This window comes from Ochotona princeps, chromosome 11 (assembly GCF_030435755.1).
Source record: "Ochotona princeps isolate mOchPri1 chromosome 11, mOchPri1.hap1, whole genome shotgun sequence".
In the NCBI taxonomy this organism is placed as follows: Eukaryota; Metazoa; Chordata; class Mammalia; order Lagomorpha; family Ochotonidae; genus Ochotona; species Ochotona princeps.
Window position 1 is genome coordinate 25,548,685 of NC_080842.1, and position 22,723 is coordinate 25,571,407.

The following is a 22,723-nucleotide window of genomic DNA, read 5'->3' on the forward strand; positions in this document are numbered from 1 at the left end:
GATGTCAGCATGGGGAGGGGTCTCAGAACAATAAGAATAGAGCTGCTGTGCAGTCCTGCAATCCCTCCACTGAATGGACAGACAGCAGAAATTACTCAGTCATCTTGAAGAAACACTTCACTTCCATGTTGGTTGCCGTACTATTTACCACACTCTGGCTATGGCATCAAATGGTAATCAGTCTATGAATGGATAAAGAAAAATGGCACAGGTACACAATGGAATATGTTTAGACAATAAAAAAGAATGAGCTTTTGTTCATTTTGACAAAGTGAAGTGAAATGAGCCAGGAACAGAAGGACAAGCATCCTAGGCCCTTACTCATATGTGCAACTTAAAGAACCTCACACAGTGTCTGATTCCCTTGCACGAATGTTGGCAGGTGTTATCTTTCAAGGGATCAGTCACTGAGGTTATCAAATCTATGGGAACAGTTATCCATACTGTATTTTATTATCCTTTTATTGTCTGTGGGATCAGTGCTGATGTCTCCCTTTTCATTTCTTTTTTTCTACTCATTTATTCATTAATTACATTGTATTACATGACACTATTTCATAGGTACTGGGATTCTCCCCCCTTCACCCCAAACCCTTCCCCCATGGTGAATTCCTTCACCTTGATGCATAACCACAGCTCAGGTTCCGTTGGGATTCCCTAATTAAAAGCTCACACCATATAGAGTCCAGAATCCCACTTGTCCAGTCAAGTTCAACGGCCTCTTAGGGAGGCCCTCTCAGGTTTGAAGGCAGAGCCAGCAGAGCGTCACCTCGATCAATTAGAAGCTCCAACATACCATCAGCAACAGTCCAGGTATGATGAGGCTGGTGCAGAGTCCACTGATTGACATAGTCTATCTTAGAGTTTCCCCTTGTCCAGTTTTCCGCTGCAAACATATAGCTGAGGTGGTTGATTGATCTACTCCATCTTCTGTCTTTTCTTGGCTAATGTTTTGATTCCTCCATTTTGTTCAGGGGAATCCCCAAAGAAACTTTGAGGCGTTCCCAGTCCAGGCTCCTACATGCACTACTAGTAAGCACAGTGCCCGCCACAGTACCCTTTTAATTTCTGATAACAGAAATTTAATTTCTACCTTATCTTTTTGTTCTTAGCCTGGCTAACAGTTTATTAATTTTCTATGTCTTCAGAAAACACTAGCTTTTACTTCATTTCCTCTACTTTCTGCTTTCAAACTCATTAGTTTCTGCTCTGGTTTGTTTGTGTGTGTGTGTGTTTTCTTTTTTATGTTTATTCTGCATTGTTCTTTCTCTACTATCCCAAGGTGGAGGCTTAGATTACTGATTTTAAGTCTTCCTCTTTTCTAATAATATGTTCTCTTTTTTTATATATATATATATTCGTTTATTCATTAATTACATTGTATTATATGACACTATTTCATAGGTACTGGGATTCCCCCCACCCCCTTCACCCCAAACCCTTCCCCCATGGTGAATTCCTTCACCTTGATGCATAACCACAGCTCAAGTTCCGTTGAGATTCCCTAATTAAAAGCTCACACCATATAGAGTCCAGCATCCCACTTGTCCAGTTCAAGTTCAACGGCCTCTTAGGGAGGCCCTCTCAGGTTTGAAGGCAGAGCCAGCAGAGCGTCACCTCTATCAATTAGAAGCTCCAACATACCATCAGCAACAGTCCAGGTATGATGAGGCTGGTGCAGAGTCCACTGATTGACATAGTCCATCTTAGAGTTTCCCCTTGTCCAGTTTTCCGCTGGAAGCATATAGCTGAGGTGGTTGATTGATCTACTCCATTTTCCATCTTTTCTTGGTTAATGCTTTGATTCCTCCATTTTGTTCAGGGGAATCCCCTAAAAAAACTTTGAGGCATTCCCAGTCCAGGCTCCTACATGCACTACTAGTAAGCACAGTGCCCCCCACAGTCCATCACTCCGATCAGCTGGTGGTTTTACCCCCTGGGTTGGTTCTATTCTGAGCCCTAACCTCCATTGGAACCAATGAGTATTGCAGCTCTCCCCGGCTCTGCCCATCACACTCTCATCCCTCACCTAAACCAGTGGGAGGTGTGCTGGTCGGGTGTTGCATTCCCTACTGGCACAGGCCATTTCACCTTGGCATTTTGTGTTTTGTACTGTTTTTTTTTTTTTTTTTTTTTTTTTTTTTATCGCGACCAAACCCGGCCAGGCCCCCACACAGCTTCAGCGCTTGGGCTTGCCCTTGGATGATGTGAACTGACTCAGCCTGCTCTGCCCCAACCCGAGCCAAGTGTATGCCAGTGGGTCACATTCCAAAGCCTCTTCTGGGTTGTTTACCTCCATGCTTCCTGCATTTATTCGTAGGGTCAGTGTCCTGTCAGAGAATATGTTCTCTTAAACATTGCTTTTGTTGTATTCTATAAACTTTGTCAAGCTTCATTTTCATTTAGATCCAAATACCTTGTAATTTCTCTTAAGAAATCATTGTCATTCTTATTTTTTAAAGATTTACTTTTTAGGGTCTGGTACAATGGCTCAGTGGCTAAATCCTTGCCTTGCACACACTCGGATCCTATGCATAGTACTGGTTTGTGTCCCAGTTGTAACACTTCCCATACAGCTCCCTGTTTGTGGCCTGGGGAAGCAGTAGAGAATGGCCCAAAGCCTTAGGACCCTGCACCTAGCACAGGAGATCCGGAAGAAGCTCCTGGCTCTTGGTTTTGGAACAGCTCAGTTCTGGCCATTGTGGCCACTTAGGGAGTAAAGATCTTTCTTTTTCTCTTTCTCTCTGTAAATCTGCCTTTCCAATAAAAGTAAATGATTTTTATTTAAAAAGAGATTTGTTTATTTGGAAGGCAGAGTTAGAGAAAGAGATCTACCCGCTGGCTCCCTGAAGGGCCAGAACAGCTGCAGCTGGGAAGGGCTGAAGCCAGGCGCCTGGAACACAATCCAGGTCTCTTACATGGGCAATGGGGGCCTAAGCATTTGGGTCACTGCATTCCTAGGCACATTAACAGGGAGCTGGATCAGAAGCAGAGCAGTCAGGACTTGAACGCTGCTCATATGGGATGCAGGCATTCCAGGCAGTGGCTTTCCCCACTGCACTACAATGCTGGCACTTCTCTGGAGATTTCTTTTCTCTCTCTCTTTTTTTTAAGATTTATTTATTTTTATTGCAAAGTCAGATATACAGAGAGGAGGAGAGACAGAGAGGAAGATCCTCTGGTGATTCACTCCCCAAGTGAGCCACAATGGCTGGTGCTGCGCCCATCTGAAGCCAGGAGCCAGGAACTTCCTCTTCTAGGTCTCCCACACGGGTGCAGGAATCCAAGGCTTTGGACCATCTTCAACTGCTCTCCCAGGCCACAAGCAGGGAGATGGATGGGAAGTGGGGCTACCGGGATTAGAACCAGCACCTATATGGGATCCTGGAATGTTCAAGGCAAGGACTTTAGCCACTAGGCCATGGCTCTGGGCCCGAGATTTCTTCTTTGATTCAAAACAAGCATGCTGCTTATTCTTCAAACATTTTTGAATTTTCCAGCTGTAATTCTGCTACTGATTTCAAATTTAAAGTCACTGTGGCCTGAAAGCAGACCCTGTAGGATTTCTATATTTCTTTACATTTGTTAATATGTTTCAGGACCCAAAATGTGATCTGTCTTGGTGAGTTTAATCCGCTGTTGTCGGATAAAACAGTCTGTGAATGCCATTTATGCCCAAGTGAGCGAGGGTGATATCAATGTAACTATGTCTACTGATTTTCTGTCAGCAGGATCTGCCTGCTTCTGACAGAGGCGTGCTGTAACAGCACCTGCAACAGCAGATCAGCCCATTCTCATTGCATGTTTTCACTTTGTGCCTCAAATACACTGGTGTTGTTAGGCACATTCCTATCAAGGTTTGTTATGTCATTTTGGAGAATTGACTGTTTATCAGTTATTAATTGGGCACAAATAGAAAATATTGCAAATAACCAATAATAAAATAAAACTCATGAGGGTGAGGAAAGGAGGGAAAGCGGAAGAGAGAAGAATGGGAAGGATACAGAGACAGAAGTTCTGATCACTGGCTTACTCTCCAACAGCCTGTGGCGAGGGCTGGGCAAAGTCTCCCTCGTGGGCGTGGGCGGCAGGAGTTCAGCAACTTGCCTCCTCCAGCACAGGTCAGCTTCTGTCCCTGTAGTCCCCGGGGGCGGAGGGTGGGGTGGAGAGGAGTATATTACTGTAACAGAACACTGGGATGACACTGCTGATCAGAGGAACCAGGTGTGGCAGCAGGAGTTGCAAAGGAAGTAGTTAGGAAAACCTAAAATATTGACATCCATCCGCTGCTTTTTGCATCTGCGGGGCAAAGTCTTGGGAGAGAGATGAATTCAGGCCCAAGCTGGGTAGCTGGCATGTAGAGATGGAAGGAAAAGCAGCTCCATGTGGGGTGGTAGCCTGTGGCCTGCACCTAACTGCAGACAATCCCATCAGTGGGATCCAGCCACACTCGAAACGTCAGCAGCTTCTGTGATAACTTAAATGCTGGTGCTAACAAAAGGTTAAAATTAAGGACTTTGTCTCCCTGTACACATCACTGACTCAGACACCTTCAAGGCCAGGAGGGTAAAGAACAAGGTCTTAAGACTTAAAAGGCACAACAAGGACAGGGCCTTTGATTCTGGTTCGCAGCCATGCTGATAGCCCCAGCAGTTCTCCTCAGGACAGGTGCTCTGCAAACAGGACTGTATCCAAAAAGGTACTACAGTGTGCACAGAAACCCTCCTTCCCACACTGCGTACACTCAGAGGCTGGGAACTTGCTAGGTTTTTTTAAAGACTTCTTTAAAGATTTCTTATTGGAAAGTCAGATTTACAGAGAGCAGAGACAGATCTTCTGTCCTCTGGTTCACTCCCCAAGTGGCCGCAATAGCCAGAACTGAGCTGATCCAAAACCAGCAGCCAGGAACTTCTTCTGGGTTTACCACGCAGGTTCAGGGTCCCAAGCTTTGGGCCATCCTCTGCTGCTTTTCCAGGCCACAAGCAGGGAATTGGATTGTAAGTGGAGCAGCTGGGGCATGAATCAGAGCTCACATGCGATCCTGGCACACACAAGGTGAGAATGTAGCCACTGAGCCATCACGCCAGCCCAACTGTTGTTAGTTTTTCTAACATGGAAAGCTGTTCAATATATACTAGTAGAATTAAGTAAGAGGGAAAAAAGAGCAATTTTTAATCTCTGTCTTTATCACCACATTTTTCAGTAACTTCTAAACAACACTAATACACACATCTGCAAAGTATGAAAACAGCTGGAGGGACACATACCGGGTGTCAACAGCTGTCACCCCAGAGGCTGAGACGCAAAGGGGGCTTCTAGTTTTTATTTGATCTAGTTTTGTGTTACTTGGATTTGCTACAGTTAGCATGTGCTACTTTATTTTTTAAATCTTAGAATATTCTCAAAGTAAAAGTATATTAAACTCACCTAAAATTAGCTGATAAAAAGTGCTGTGGCCCTTGCAGGAAACATGGGACATACTTCTAGAACTCAGGTGCATTCATGCTGTATACAGAAAGCTGACTGTCACTCTGCGGACTTGTACTTTCCCGTGCACTTGGCTAATAATCATCTACTGCACTGAATTCTGGTTTTATTCCACCACAGAAGATTCATCTCTGGTTTGTTTTTAAACTGCTGTTCTCTCTTCTGAAAAATTCTGTGTGCACATGCTGCCTGTATTTTTAAGTAACAATTCTCTCGTGTTTATTTTGTAACTGATGGTATAGGTTTAGCTGCCATTTGGGGTTTCTGAATTTATGTGATTCAAGTCCAAGGGGGACAGAAGCTCTACTTCACTCTCATATAATTTAATCAAGTATCATCTTCAGTCAGTAATGAGTGGCTATTATTTAGGTTTCAGGAAAGGAACTGCTGGTTCATATACAGAGAAATTATTTCTACCATGCTGCGGCACATCAAATTACTCAATTAGTAACTATATTAAAATATTGCTGCTATTCAAATTATTGGTAAAGCACCATTAAAAGCTGATAAAAATTCAAACATGCACTTACTGACTGACCTGAAATGGACAGACAGATGAGGAAAATGGAGAGGAGGGGCACAACCGCCGGATTACATGTAGGGAAGAAATGGACCTATCCAGAATTGCACTTCATCAGCCAGAAGCCCACCAGGCTCCGGGATTCTGTCACTTTCCCTGTGGATGAGAGGGGGTCACCCCCTTCCCATAGTGAACACAACTATGACAGGGTCCCCAAGCTAACCACAAACACCTGTGCTCTTGGGGGACTACAAAAATTCCTTTGAAACTTGGCACTCTTTCGCACAAAATAAGACTGACCACTGAGCACATGAAGATGTTCCTTCTTTCCCTGGTGAGTAAGAACAGATTTCTGTATCTAAGTGACAAAACCTGAGTGACAAGCACATGACAGAATTTTAACAGCTGTTAACAGTAACCCACTTGGCAGGTAGCTAAATCTCAGTGCATAATGTCATGGTAATCAGTGACATTTATATTGTTGATTGAGGTATATTGAGAATTTTGATATAGTATTTATTTGTAAAAGATTTTTATTTATTTACTTAAAAGAGAAGGAGAGAGGGAAAGGGAGCGATCTTCCATCCACTAGTTCACCTCCCACACAGCTGCAATGGCTGGAGCCGGACTGGTCCAAAGCCAGGAGCCAGGAGGTCCTTCCAGGTCTCCCACTCGGGTGGCAGGGGCCTGGGCACATGGGCCATCCTCCACCGCTTTCCCAGGTGCATTAGCAACGTGCTGGGTAGGAAGTGGAGCAGGGGAGTAAGTGACCACTGGTTCACTAGGACCAGAAGCTACTTCTTAGGCCTAGACTCCTGAGTCTGTGACTGTCACTTGGTTTCCATGAGGGCTGTGTGAGCTGCATGCAGCAAGGCCACGTGGTTTCCTTACTGTTGTGTGAAGAAGCTTTAATGCGGGCTGGTGTTGTGGCACAGCCGTGGAGCTGTCACCTGTTACATCAGGTTTGAGCCCCAGGGGTTCCACTCCTGAGCCAGGGAAGGCAGTAGCAGGTGACCTCAGGGCTTGGGCTCTTGCTGCCTGGGTGGCAGACCTGGATGGCGGCCATGGCCGCTGTGGCCATTGCGAACACAGATTTTAGGCACACCTCCATCTCGTCCCTCTCTCTGCCAATTTACCTTTTGAATAAATACTATCCTTTTTTTTTTCCTTCAAACAAAGCCTAAAAGAAGGAATACAAGCTAGTGTTAATTTATAGTCCGAAGCCTCTCACTCTGTTCCTAGGGGGGCTGTACAACATATGAGGATGCGAACCAAGACTTGGCTTTTATTCTGAGCTACAAAGAAGACTTTTAACCACAGAGCATGAAGGCTATGCAGTGTGACCCTGAGCTCCAATAGCTTTCCTGGACAAGAGAGGCTGATGTAAGCTCTGCTGCAGGTTTAGACTCACTGCTTTACTAGCAGTCATATTTTTTATGGCAATTGGCGGGCACTTGGCTCATCATTAGGCACTTCACGATCACCTTGCTGAAAACTTCATAAATCCCCAAAACTGCAGGGGAATGGTGAAAATGAAAGGGCCACATGTGAGGGAATGTGTATACGTGTGTGTGTGTGTGTGTGTGTGTGTGTGTGTGTGTGTGTGTTTGCCTGTGTGGGTACAGGTGTGCCTGTATATGTGTTTGCCTGTGTGGGCACTGTTGTGTCTTTATATATGTATGTGTGTGTGTTTGCCTGTGCAGGCACAGGTGTGCAAGTATGTGTATGTGTGTGTGTGTGTCATGTGTGCATTTTCCTGCTCAGGCACAAGCGTGCCTGTGTGCCCTTGAACAAGTGTATATGGAACTGAAAAGGAAGCAGGAGAGGCAGGACAGGGGTTTTCACAAACTTGTGCGGCCATAATGACAGGCACACTATTGGAAGTCTGTTCTCACAGAGCTGGTTATTACAAATTTCAGTGCTGAGAGAGAAAGGTATGCAATTCACAATGAGTCGATATAACCACAGGGTGGGTAAAAATAAAAATACAAACCACCTGTACTTGGAGGCCAAGTCATCGAAGGTGATATAAATGCTCCTTGTTTTGTGAACTTTTTCTTCACTGCCACTAGCTAGAAGGAAGCAAAGATGGAGGGGCAGTGGGTTTACCGTGCACTGTAGCGTAAATGACCTGCCGAATATGAGGTGAAAATGTAAATGCCACCAGCACAGGCAGGGCCTGAGGGCTCCCCGGAGATGGGGAGGCAGCTCCTATCTGCATCTGAGGGTTCGCTCCCTCTCTGGTCCTTGGCTGTGGGCTGACACAGGATCAAGGCCCTCTGCTCCCCTGGGTCTGGGATTTGAAGTCTAATTTCTGCTCTTTATCAACTATGCAGTTAAGACAGTTTCCTACAGTGAGGTGAGAAGTCAGCTCCACATGAGAAGAGCTTCTGGGGTCACACTGCCCCTAATCTCAGCGTTAGTAAGGAGCTGCATGTTCCCTGAAGGCCTGGCTCTTCTGGGCCACACAGACTTGTGCCTCCATAAATCTTGGCATCTTCACTTCTATGAAAAGCACATTAAACGTGACCTTGCACAGACCACAGGATTTTGCAACAAGAAAGGCTCCTGTTGGCCATCGAATCCAATACTCCCATTTGATGAGGAAGTACATGAAGTCGTATGAAAGCATGGAAAAAAGCGACAGAAGTGCAGATAGATATGTTTTGTATGGGTTTTATAAAGCAGACTAGCTTTTAACTGTTTGTTGGAGAAAAGGAAGGAGAGGTGAGTGAAAGGAAAAGGGCAGGGCCGAGGGGAAGTGAGCAGTTTCAGCAAGGAATGTCAGCAGTGGAGCTCCAGGCACTCGTGGGTTTCCTGCCTTTGTGGTCACAATCGCATGTTTCATCTGGACTCCGAGCAGGACGCTCTAGCTGTACCAATGGCTTCTCCACCGAGAATCACCAGCCTAGCTGGAGTCTATGAGCCCTGAACTGCTAATAAAAATAGAGTTTGGGGTCTGAATTTCAACTCTCCTGTCAAGGAGTCTGCGCTGAGCTGTCAAGAGAATCTCTTTATGATGTTAACTGTAATGATCTAGGGACTAGCAGTCATGGTACAGGCAGAGCTACATAGGAGCAATTAAGACCATTTCCTCAGCGTTTAGTGGCCCTTCGTTATTCAATCGTCTCGATGTTCAGTTAAGCTGGAACTGTCATGGGAACCTGAAAATACAGACACCTCTACCACTTGTGAACACCAGCTCCCGTTCCTTGACCTCTCTATCGCTCTCATGGTCACCAGCTCTCTGCGAGGTCTGCTGGTCCTCTTGGCAGTGCCATCAGTCTCGGCCTTCCTGTCCCTTCTCTGGCACCTGCTGTGGGCTTCCCTAAGTGTGCCATAAACTTCCCTGGCACGTATTTACACACACACACACACACACACACACACACACACACAGGTGCTTTGTTCTCCTCTCTGAAAGGCTGGGTGATGCAGTTGGCATGGATTCCAAGGCCCGGTCCTGGAGGAGCAAGCAGGCAACACTACTGGTGGCAATCTCCATCCTTGCTTCTCTTCTGCACCAGGGGGACTCAGCTCCCTTAGCTAAATAGAACAAAGACATTTCCCCTTGGGCTCTTCGGCCCCTTCATTATGTTGGTGTACAAACTGATTTTGGACCCAACAGTGCCAGTTTATCTGATAAGACAGATCAGAAAGATTTTAGACATAACTAAATTTCTAAGTAAAATAATCAATGCATCTTAGGTCAGGCTGATGAGTCACTGTTAGAAGCTTACTATGAGGCCAGAATCGCGCATCACTTGGTGATCTAGCAACTACTAATTTATGTGAGAAAAAAAAGCCCTATTTCACAAATGAGAATTCTACAGTGTCATTCTTCTAATGACTTTCCAAAATGGGGGACAGACCTGTTCACAGCTTGTATTGGGCCATAGAAAGATCTTTGTCCTCAATTCTTTGCATTCTTGACGCAACTGGAAAGGCACACACTCTTTAAAGGGCTCTCAGGCAGCCTTCCCTTCCTCCACAGTCCTGCCATGGAAGTGCTAGAAAGCCAGCTCCCTGGGAAAAATGCACCCAGTGTGAGCGGCATGCCCAAGTCTACCCTGAGCTTTCCCTGGGTTGTTGCGTTTTCGTTGTGGTTAAGGGCAATTCAGAGCTTTTTCTTCAGTACAGGAGAATAAATGTCACCCAAATAACACCTGCATGAAACCATCCATCAACAATAGCAAAAATCTCAGCAGAGTTCCACAAGGAAAAGTGGTAATGAAAGCTGTATATTTATGGTAACTCTTATTTTTGAAGGAATGCCTTAATCTTGTTTTTCCATTAGTATGCAATATCCTGCCTGTGTGTGCCAAGGCCTTTTTACTTTGTTCTGTGAAAATGTCCAACTCTGGGAACTTGGAAAGAGCCTCTTGCTCTCACCATGTCAAACATGGCACATCATTCCCATGTTCACCTTCCAAACAGCAACTTTTGGGCCACCTACAGTGGCCCCTATTACATTGGCAGTCAAGGCTCTCAATAATTTTATCCTAGTCCAATTAGCAGGACACAGAATAGGTGCAAGAGATATGAAAATTAAAGCCTGAAAAGATACATCTTGTATTTATTTCTTATTATGAATTTCTAACTTTTATTTTTGGAGTATCTGGAGTTGATGTCTATATATTATATATCTGTATTTTACCCAATGCCATACAGATAACCTTTCTTCCCAGCTATATGAAACGACCACTCCCTTTACCCATGGCCTGAGGGGCCATCTCCATCACACAGCAATGCTATGCATACCTGTTTCTGCACTAGCTATCTCATTCATTCATGATCAGTTTCTCAATCAGGTTCATGCTAACTCCTGGGGAAGACTTCTGCAGGCCAAGTCCTCCTTGTCTGTCTTCTCCAGAAGCATTGTGGCTATCTTTTGCCCTTTATTTTTCTAAATGTCTCAGTTTCCACAAAGAATCATGAAGGCATGTGGCTTGGAGTTATACTGACTCTATGGCACATTTTAAGAGGAAATGATCATTTCAACAGTATTAATTCTTTCTCTATTCCAAGGGTTAGCAAAGCATGGTCCGTAGCTGTTTCACTAAAACACAGTCACAGCCATTTGTCTCCATCTCCAGGCTTCCTTGGTGATAACGGGGTAGAGTGCAGCACTAACAGCTGGGCTGATAGGGCCCCCAAGGCCTAAAACATTCAGTACCTCACCCTTACAGGGAACATGGGCTGATACCTGCTGTGTACAAACATGGTGCATTTCTCCAAAGACACAAGTATTTGTACATTTTCCCTTATAAAGTCTTAAAAGTTTCACTATACTGTACTGTATTTTTTTGGGGTCAAATTTATTACTTGATGTTCTCTGAATCTGCTGTATTACCGATTTTGTTCAGTTATTTCTCAGTCTAAAGAAATGCAGCTGTTTTGTATCATTTTTAGTCCCTCTGCCCTGGCTTTCTGCTTCCAGTCTTTGTCTTAGCTCACATCACTGCTTACAATTCCCAAGACAATGCTGGACAGAGAAGGCCGAGTGCCTAGTACCTGACTTTATCTTAAAGTTTGAGACACAGATAGAGGGAAAGACATAGAGAAAGAGCTTCCACCTGTGGTTCACTCCCAAGATGACTGCAATAGCCGAGATGGGCCAGACAGAAGCCAAGAGGCAGGAGCTTCATCTGGGTCTTCCATGTGGGTGGTAGGTGCCCAAGTATTTGGGTCATCTGCTGCTGCCTTTCCCAGGTCACCACCAGGGAGCTGGACTGGGAGTGGAGCAGCTAGGACTGGCCCAGGCAACCCTATGGGAATGCTGGCACTGCAGGCAGCAACTTTACTTATCACACCTCAACATGGGCCCCGATGAAACATACTAACAGATTTTTCTATTTCTAAAAATTCTTCGTATCATTCAATATGGTCAAAAATTTTCTTTTTTTCAAATTTATTGCTAGATTCTATTTATTAATATTTTAGTTAGGATTTTTGTGACTATATTTCATAAATGGAACTGGCTTTTGATTTTCTTCTTTTCTTTGGCAATATCATTGTCCAGTTTTAATCTCAGTAATATTTATCACATAAAATGAGTTCTTTTTCTAGTCTCTGAGAAAGTCTGGATAAAATGTCTAGAACTTATATTTTTCTCTGTGGACACATTTTTCACTAACTGCTCCTCTTATTTTTTTTATTAGTTCCCTCCTTCCCTCATTTTTCATTAGCTTTATAAACTTTCGTAGATACTTGTTCAAATTGTGGGACACATTTTTGAAGATACTCAATTGTGTTTTAGATCTTCTATTTATCTGTAGCATTGGTTCTCTTTTATTATTCCCTTGAATCAAAATGTTCATCTGTCTCAAAACAGATGTCATATTTTTAGACAAGTTTTTTTCAGTGCTTTTTGCTTTACTGAGTTTCTCTCTATATCATGGAGACTGCACAACAATCAAAACGAAACTGCAGCAACAAGTAACCTACGGATGAAGCCTGGCATTGTGACATTGTATTACATTAAAAAAAAAAACACCCTGGCGCTGGTGCAGTAGCCTAGCAGCTAAAATCTTCGCTTTGCATGTGCCAGGATCCCACATGGGCGCTGGTTCATGTCCTGGCAGCCCCACTTCCCATCCAGCTTCCTGCTTGTGGCCTGGGAAAGCAGTAGAGGACGACCCAAAGCCTTGGGACCCTGCACCTGCGTGGGGGACCTGGAAGAGGCTCTGGGCTCCTGGCTTCAGATTGGCACAGCTCCAGCTGTTGTGGCTGCTTGGGGAGTGAATCAACAGATACTGTCTGTCTCTCCTCCTCTCTGTATATCTGACTTTCCAATAAAAAAATAAATCTTTAAAAAAAATCCAATCATTTTTGTCATGATGGATATTGAACGATGTAGTTTCACATTATAACACTAGAGAGAACAACAAGAAGCCCAGAGATCCCTAGCTGCGCTGCTGGCTGCAGCTGGAAAGTCCCAATGCAGCTCTGCAAGCCTTTGAGTTGCAAGGGTCAACAGACTGTGAGGACTTTAGTTGGGTGCAGCCTCCCAAGACCTTGAAGTTACTGTTAATATTGAAGCCCCCATGAATGAGAAGAATGACTAATACAGAGTTTCTATTTCAGATTTGAACACAGCCCTGCAGTCTGTAAAGACTCCTGTCCACGGCTCCCTCCCCGTGCTGCATACCTGCTGCGTCTTGCCACACCTGGGGGATGAAGTTCTTACTATTTGCTTGCTTTTTTAGACTCATACATTCTTCTTCTTTATTATTATTTTCAAAAACATTGCTGCTTTTTAATTTTTTTTAATATTTTATCTGAAAGGCAGAACTAGAGAGACAGAAACATCTTCTACCCACTGAGTCACTCCCAAAACAGCTACAACAGCTGGGGCTGGGCCAGGAGGAAGCCAGGGTGTTCCACTTGGGTGACACCTGCTGCCGCTTTCCCAGTTGCATTAGCAGGGAACTGGATAACAGGCGGAACTGCCAGGACTCAAACAGTATCCATACAGGATACTGGCATTGCAGGTGGTGGCTTAACCCACTACAATACGGGCCTGACTTCTTGCTTTCAAGGCCATGTTCAGTACCTTCTCCATGGACCCACTCCTAATTTCCTCAAAGAGCAATCTGTCTTGAGAATCTTGTTATCTCCTCTACCACTGCATTGTCTAATTCTCCTGGTATTCACCAGAGTGTCAACCGCAAGTCTTACAATTCAACTGCACTGACCTAACACAGACTGAGGTCCTATCAGGTGGGATATAACACTCAGACAACAGGTTTGATCTATTATTACTTACAAATTCATCTGAAATGTAGCAATACGGAAGTGTGGGGGTGGGTAGGAGGGGCAGAGAGGGCCATGGCAATCTGTGTTTCCCACATGGGTGGCAGGGAATCAATCACTGAGCCTTCACTGCTGCTTCCCAGGGTGCAGACTGGTAAGGAGGCAGGATGTGGGAGCAGAGATGGGACTGAAATCCAGGCACTCCGAGAGGGGTGCTGGTGTCCCACGTGACAAACACCCACTCGCAGATTTGCTTTGCTGCTGAAAAGTTTCTTTCTTTTTTTTTTTAAAAAAAGATTTATTTATTTTTATTGGAAAGGCGGATATAGAGAGAGGAGGAGAGACAGAGAGGAAGATCTTCCATCCGATGGTTCACTCCCCAAGTGACCACAACAGCTGGGTTGAGCCAATCCAAAGTCAGGAGCTCTTCCAGGTCTCCCATGTGGGTGCAGAATCCCAAGGCTTTGGGCCGTCCTCGACTGCTTTCCCAGGGCACAAGCAGGGAGCTGGATGGGAAGTGGAGCTGCCGGGATTAGAACCAGTGCCCATATGGGATCCCGGGGCTTTCAAGGCGAGGACTTTAGCTGCTAGGCCATGCCGCTGGGCCCGATAACCAGTAATTTCTAAAGAAACTTTCATGGGGTCCAGCACGATAGCATAGTAGTTAAAGTCCTCACCTTGCACGCTCCAGGATCCCATATGGTCGCCGGTTCTAATCCCGGTAGCCCTGCTTCCCATCCAGCTCCCTGCTTGTGCCCTGGGAAAGCAGTTGAGGAAGGCCCAATGCATTGGGACCCTGCACCCACGTGGGAGACCTGGAAGCGGGTCCAGGTTCCCGGCTTCGGATTGGCGCACACTGGCCCGTTGCAGCTCACTTGGGGAGTGAATCATCGGACGGAAGATCTTCCTCTCTCTCTCTCCTCCTCTGTGTATATCTGGCTGTAATAAAATGAATAAATCTTAAAAAAAAAAAAAAGAAATTACTGGTTATCAGTTTAATTGTGAAATTCACCTATGTTCCCAAATTCTATCCAGGATTGGTCAATGATAGCCTACTAGATTGATAAAACTATTTAAATTTTCCCTATAGCTTCATAAACTACAAAACCACAAAAAATTGGGGGAAAGAAGTCTGTCAGAAATAAGATTCTCTTTGAATCTAAGGAAGTTGAAGTGGAATCATGGGGGTGGGTGTCTGGCCTCCTGGTTAAGATGCCAATTAAGACAAATGTTTCCCATTGCAGACTCTGGATTTGAGGTTCCAGTTTCCTGCAAATGCAAACCCTGGGAGATAGTGGGTGATGGCCCAAATGGTTAGCTTGCTGACACCCAGACATCAGAATTCGATTGAGCTCCCGGTTCCTGACTCTAGCTCAGCCCAGTGCTGCCTGCTACAGGCACTTAGGAAATGAGCCAGCAGATGGGAACCCTGCCTTCATCTGTGAGCCCAACCGAGGTGGTGGCCGGATACCCTCGCCCTGGCGGTGACAGCAATGCCAAGGTCTGTACCTGCTTCTCAGCCTGTTTCAGGAGCTTCTGGAACCTCTCATCCTCCAGCACCCCTGGCGGCAGGTCGGTCTCTCCCTGAGCTTTCAGCTCCTCCAGCTTCTGCCGCAAGCCTCGCAAGGCCTGCAGCTCGTCGTTGAGGCGGCTCTGCCTGGTGCGAGATGCCTGCAGGTCCAGTTCCAAGTCTAGGGAGGTTCGCACGGGGCACTCCTGGGCTGCCCTTCGGAGGGATGGCTGGCACACCGTCTGCAGGGGTAGCAAGCGCAACATCAACACCACTCTCAGGTTCTGTTCTCCTTGCTCGTTGGCCCCATGATGGGACTGCACTTTCTGCTTGCCCGGACACACAGACACATGGGCCTAACTGCTCCAGGGAACAACTCTGGCCAATTAAAGGCGAGTGGGAAGCATGGAGGCAGCCACACCCACTCAAGGTGTGTACATTCCTGTACCCTGCAAGCCAGACACCAAAGACCTGCAAATCGCGGCTGTTTCAACATGGGTCTCCTGAGGGAACATGTGGTGGGGCAGGCTGATCATCAGTGGTCCTCTCTCCTACCCCACACCTACAGAGACTCAGTAGTCATTTACTCAGGCCTATTCAACAGGTGTTAATCGGGAAATGGGTCGGATTGGCCCAGGCAGCAGCAGTGGGGAGTCAGGAGCTAGTCCGAGGAGGGCATGGGAATCTGGCCCATGCTGGGCGGCTGTGTGGAGCCAGTGCTTAAAGACAGAATGCTGAAGGTGGGGGCCGTGGGAACGGTTATGCTCCTGAGATGGGGGAATGCACATTTCTCATCATGAGCACATTTTTTTCCCCCATAGGCGGTTCTCAGATAATCAGGCTACCCTGAGCTGCACTGTGGGAAGAACTCCTGATCTCCGAGGCCTAAAATGATGCAGGGGGTATTTCTCTGATAAACCCGCTCCTGCCTCCCCACTGCTGTCCATATGGCTGGGCTGCCCCATTTCCCAACTGCCACTTGTTGACTAGGTCTGAGTAAATGGCTGCTGAGGGTCCGCAAGTGCAGGCTAGGAGAGAAGACACAATCACTGACCCTGAGCACTCTTGACTGGAGAAGTGGATGAGGTGGCAGTGACAGTGCCTTCAGAACTACAGGGAGTTGGGGAAAAGCCTGATCATGCAGGCCTGGGTCAGCCCCTAGAGGAAGAGAGATCAAATTTGGCTGAGTAAGACCACCTGTGCTAAAGGGAATGGAGAGGTCACTGCTCACCTAGCTTGCTGGCTATGGGACTGCAAAGAGGTCACCAGTAAGAACTGGTACTGACGGTAGAAGAGAGGAGGGAATCCAACTTGACTAGACTCTAGATTGAAGACCTAGAATGAAGGCAGTACTCATGACACATGCATGGCAGAGGCCCATCTGTTAATCCTTCACAGCCTGCGTGGGCTGTCCACTCGTGTCCCTCTCTCCCTTGCTTAGTGCATTTCTGTACTGCACTCTCACTAAAGATTTACATGTTGGGCTTCTCGAACATTCTTACTACTAGGTTTCCTTTAGTCAACCTCTGCTCCCTGACTAACGACATATCTATTACATAACAGGAATCACCTCACATATATCTGCTTTGACTGCATGAGCCAACTTCTCAGAATCAGAAATCTTTTCTAGTTGATATGTGTGTGGAGTCTTTCCAAGGGCTCCCTGTGCAGTGGTCTGACAGTAAATGTTTAACAACCAGCCCTCTGTGGGAGGAAGAGGAGAGCAGTGACAGACAGAGCTTGCAGATTCCTATGCAAAAACACCACTGCACCTGTCTTCCAAGCTATCAACATGATGGCATTGGATTGGCAAGAAGCACACATGACCGGCTCCTGTGCCAGCGAGCAGCCCTCCTACCCCACAACTCTCACATCTGCCACATGGTTTTTCTTGTCAGGTAAAACTCTGTCGAGGCCTCTGTTTCCCTACATAGCCTTTTCATGCTGTAGTCCCTACATGAGAATGCCATGCTTCATACACTTTTTATCAAACCATAATGGCTTACTTTGAAAACCATCCTGTCCACAATGTTTCAGGATCATCTTTTGGCTCTGGTAGGGCTAACAGTTACATTGCTCAGTAACCTGACTGTTCTCTAGTTCCACTCGTGTCATCCACACATCTGGGTAAAGCTTCTCCGAGGAGTGCCACCATCCTGGCAAAGAATGTGCTGCTAGTGAAGGTCAGAGACCAAGAAAGCAGCCAGGAGGAATCTTGCTTCAAGAGGAATGGGATTTCCTCCAGCCTGATCTTGGGCCTCTGTGCCCTGCCCTGGCCAAGGACACCGCAGAGGGTGCCAGTGCTGGTGCCCGGGGCCCGGTCAACAAGGCGCATGCTGAGCCTGAGGCTGCGACTCCTTGACAGCTGACATGTGAGATGTGGCCCTGACTTGGAAGTGGATGACCTGCAGCAGAATGCGTCCTCTTCTGTGGTTCCTGGGAGCCCCCAGAGCTGGCCTGTGGTCTAGCAGCCTAGGTCGGCAGCATCTGGGGCCTTCTTCCCCAGGCAGCTCCAATTACATTCCCAGCTTGGGGACAGCGGGCTATACTTGTACGGATTCTCCACTGGTCCTGTAAACCTGTGGCTGCTGGCTTTCTCCTGCTTTTGGTGTTTCCATGGGCCCTGAACTTGGCATTCTCATTCAGGTTGTTTATCAAGGACGTCCCCTGTGGCACAGGCTGCACAGTCCCATGACGTTGATCGAAAAATAAACCAAAGACAAGATGCATCTCCCACTCCCCACCAAAAAATAAACAAACAAAACACCAAGGGAATTGAGGTAGTTAGAAAGCACAAAGTTTGGTCATCTGAAAGACCAAAGTACTTTGGTCCCATGTACTTCCTGAGCCTGCTGAGTGCTACACACAAGCCAGCACATTGCCTTTAGAAATGAGAAACCTGCTTCTGTTATGTCCGAATAAACAGGAAGTGATGCCAAGGGAGTCGGATGTTGCCTGGCCACGCAGCTCAGTCTGCATCTGGTAGCATGAAGCCAGAGCATCACTGATGGATAAAGAGACTGACCTCCCCAGCTTGGTGTCCAGCCTTCTGGTCCTCTGTGCCACAGTGCTGGCCTGACCTGGCCACTTGGCACTCCTTGAGGTTCGCCTGCAAGTGTGGTAAGGCCAGTCAGCACTTGTTAACCTCACTGCCACACTGCTGGGCTAAGGCTCCCACTGCAGAGGAAGTTGTGTGTGGGCGTGGAGGCCACTCTTTCCTAACTAGGTGAACTTCCTTCCCAACTGGCCCAGCATGGGCCTGGGTCCTTTCTGAGACTGCAGACTTGTGAAGGCAAGTATGCTACTGCAGGTGCTTGGCACACAAATCCAGGAGGGTAACACTAAGCAAAGAACTTTCTGTCAGCATCTCAGCTGTCAGGGAGTAAATGGACATTTTGAACTATTTGTTAATTTTTTCAAACTCCTCCCTGACTTACCCTTAAAGTTCACCTACAGATCTCTGGCTTCAAGGAACATCTGCACACACTTGCTCAAGCAAGTTATAAAGCTCTTGGTCCCTCTGTGCCCTGAATATTCGTTCCTCAGGAAAGGTCTTGGGTTTTGGACTCTTGCCGTCACGTGACAGCCTGGCGCCCAGGGAGCCTTAGCAGTCACCCAGGGCTCAGCAGGCTGTCCACTCTGGAAACACGGCCTGCTGCTTTAGATCTGCAGCACTGCGGGCTCCAGGCCAAAGTGGCATGAGGGCTCTAGCTTGCCCTCTGTCCCCACCGCAGGCAGAACAGCCGCAACTCTGCAATCACCGTGGCTTTGTGTGGCTGCTCACAAGCATGGAGCACTGACATGCCACAGTTCTGGAATCTGTGCTTTGCCATTCCAAGTTCTAGGAGAATGAGATGTATACATACCCTTTTGACTCTCAGACTGCGCCGTTCAGTGGAGTTTCTCACAAAGAGGGATTTTTTAGCCAAGGTTGAACTGTCACTGTCACTTCGATTTAACTGGAAACAAAGGATTAAAAAAATAACTGCAAAAGATAGTGCCGTTTGACATTACAGAATTAAGAAACTCATCAAATACAGTAGTTAGTGATAGTATCAATTTATTTAAGAAAATTCTTCCCAAACAAGTTTTTCCTCTGTTCTGTTTTTGAACAGTAACTTAATTTTGGAAGCCAATAATGTGTCACAGATATAAATCCACTGCCTGTGACTCCAGCATGCCTTACGGGCCCTGGTTCCCTTTCTGGCTGCTGCACTTCCAATCTAGCTCCCTGCTAATGGCCTCAGAAAAGCAATGGAAGGTGACCCAAGTGGCTGGATTCCGGATACCCACATGAGGGACCTGGATGGAGCTCCTGGCTCTGGCCTGGTCTAGCTCTGGCCATTGTGGCCATCTGATGAGTGAAAAGACAGATAGAAGATCTCTCTGTCTCTGTCTGCCTTGCCCTCTCTCTTTGGAACTCTTTCAAATAAATAAACGAATAAATGAATCTTTTAAAAATTTAATATACCCAAATTCTGGCTACAGTTTAAAAATATTAAAGTAATTAAACTTTTTTTCATTAAGATGCTTTATTTAGTTTTAAAATTTGCTTATTTGAAAGGCAGAGAGACTGACTGAGACTTCCCATTTGCTGTTTTATCCCTGAAATGCCCGCAGTGGCTGGAGCTGGGCCGAAGCTAAAGCTGAAGCTAGAAGTGAGAGCAGCAATGCAACTCCATGTGGGCAGCAGGCATCCACCGGGCCCTGTGGCCGGCAGCAGGAAGCTGGGGCCAGAGGCAGGTACTCAACCCAGCTCTCCAGCATGAGACTCAGGCTTTTGAAGTGCTAGACGCATGTTCTCTAGTATTCATTTTGTTTTTTAAAGGTCTGCAACGTATAGAGCTCAAGGTCAGAGTCAAGACATAGGTGGTACCATTTAGCATTCTTACAGCACAGACAAACCATGCTCACCCACTGCAGGGCTTTGCTGAAATGTCAGCAATAAGCCACACTGCACTTACCACTCCCACCCTCTTCATCTGCTGTGGCAGTGACCCCCACCCAAGCCCCCACACAGCCCATCCCTCGTATTCATTGTTAACAATCTGCCCTGATGCACACAAGAACCAAAGCTCTGCAAGGGCGGGGCTCTGTGTTCCTTTGTTTTTAGATGAATCTCAAGTGTCCAGGAAACCTGCACAAATTCTGAACATATGAAGAAGCTTGACAGTACTTCCAGTCATTACAGAATGCTAAATCTGACTATAAATCAAACACACTTCTGAAGATAAAATCTGATAAACTGATGCGAATCCCAGAATTCCTGTCACAGATTCCATAGTTTAGGGGCATGACCAAGCGATGACTTTGGTTTTTAAATCCAACTCACAGGTTTCAGTTCTGAAACACTAACTTGATTTGAGGTGTGCAGAGCAGGTAAGACACAAAACACCTAACCTCAAAGTCACTTTGTGTTCCCAAACATAGACTAACACCCAAAATACATTTGAAAGACAGAGGAAACTTCACTTACTTTCTGGGTAAGTCACATTGCAAATCGTGAGAAAGGGGCACAGGGCACCAGAACAAATTAGGAGGAACCACAGGAGTGGACGAGCCTGTGCACTGTGTATTTCCGACCAGTAGCACTGCTGGGAGAACACTGTTTCCTGTGGCGTTGCACTGCACCATCTCTGACAGGCCACACCTCCCTAGAGGTGCCTAGGTCCTGGGGCCTTACCCTGCAGACGTACTGGCTCCGTTGGCCCGGCGAAAAGGTCTGTGAGCGCACTATCACGCTGCTCCGCGTGAAGGGCGGCTGTCTTGAGCCCAGGCTGCTTCGGTCTTTGGGTCGAACCGCCACCCCTTCACTAACTGCTTCATCCGTGTTCGTCTCTTTATCAACCTGCAAGGGAAGTCGGCTATTTTTCAGGAGCTGACAGGTGCATATTCATGTGTACTCACTCCTTTCTTCTGAAGTAGGGAAAGCCCAGCTACTCTGCAGTGCAGACTCCTCTAACTCTGTGGTCACCCCAGAGGAGCCAGGCTTTGGGCAGCAGGACGTGGTGAAGGGCAACGGAGGGGAAAGGTTTTCCACTGAGGTCTCAGCAAGCTGCTGACAGCAGTGAGCAGAATAAAGTTGTCCATAAATGTGAGCGCCTCTCCAAAATGAAGGCTTGGACTCAAAGAGGCTCTACAATGCATCTTACTTGGGATTTGTTTCAGAATAAATGATAAAGGTAACAAAATGTGAAAACAAATTACATTTAAAAATGAACAGGCAGTTACACATATACAAATCTAACAAGTACGGTACAGCTGAATCTGTATTTGCGATTGCACTTTTGCAAACAAAAGTAAAACTTAAGTAACAACAGAAGTTTCTCAGAACACAGACTACACAGCCCAGTGCATATGTTCACTCTTTAATCTTAGTTTTACCTTGACTCTGAAGCTGTCCGTTTCTGCTAGTCTGTGCCTTTGTAAAAGCATGCACTCTGTCTAGGTGCATTCTTTTCTCAGAAATAAATACAATTTTCCAAACTTTATTACACAACACATTCAAAGGGTAAAATGTTTTCCTGCATTAGGGGACAGCAGCCTTGCTTCACTGAATTAGCAAAGTTACCTTTGCCTAGACTGAGTCAGCTGCCACTTCCTAGAGATTTCATTCAGAATCCCATCTAACCAGAGAAACTTTTTAAATGCTTACCCATGTTTGCGATTAAAGGAAACTCACATATACATATAATTAAGTTAGTCAGTCTATTAGTCAAAAAATTAAGATAATACTTCGGATAAATATTCACAAAACACTAAAAAGATCTAAAATTGTTAGTGTTATTCTTAGATCAAATATTAGTGGAAAATTACTATTTGGGCACATTAAAAAAATTAAAGCATTTACAATATTTCTTACAGCTACTTTCCATAACTGATGACCAGCATCCAGCACAAAACCCTAACATAAACAAAACCCTAACCTGGGGAGATAAACAGCCTCTGGGTGGTCTATGTGATGCCTGTGGGACACGTGTTTCAGAAGCGCACAGCAAGATACCCACCAGCATGGGGGTCCCCGGAGGTGTCTGACTTCCCAAGTCTTTGGCACAGTTGTTTTCTTTCCTGCTCCCATCCTCATTCATCCCTGGAATGTGCATGCACGAAGTTGAGTCTTCTGTATGGCTACTGCCCTTTAGCAACTTAACGTCAGCCTCGTTTTCAGCCACCATTTTGTTGGCGGCCTCTCTTAGCAGCATCAGCCTACGGTGAGAGAAATGCAACATGCTTAAGTCAAGCAGCCACACTCGAGGCGTAGTTCAACTCAGGGAGGATAACCCATCTTGTGGGAGACAAACAGATTCACACACAATGATGCGAGTAGTTCTTTGCTGGAACTTTTAACAACATATCTCAAAAATATAATAAAATTCTCACTGGACTCTCTAGCAATCTGCTGTAAAACCACCATAGTGTAGTACTAAAAATTAAGCTCAGGAAATTTGACC

The 22,723-nt window shown here is 46.1% G+C and overlaps 1 protein-coding gene across 2 annotated transcripts in view; it reads right to left on the bottom strand.

The window, feature by feature from the left end:
* The window catches only part of WWC2 (WW and C2 domain containing 2), a 202,167-nt gene that overhangs the window by 9,928 nt on the left and 169,516 nt on the right, over positions 1-22,723 (bottom strand). For both annotated transcript variants that reach the window (XM_058669952.1, XM_058669953.1), the window contains exons 18-21: positions 22,280-22,478; positions 20,956-21,120; positions 19,139-19,231; positions 15,272-15,514 (exon numbers count right to left, since the gene is read on the bottom strand). In XM_058669952.1, the coding sequence (XP_058525935.1) occupies positions 15,272-15,514; positions 19,139-19,231; positions 20,956-21,120; positions 22,280-22,478 (700 nt within the window). The remainder of the gene's footprint in view (positions 1-15,271; positions 15,515-19,138; positions 19,232-20,955; positions 21,121-22,279; positions 22,479-22,723) is intronic.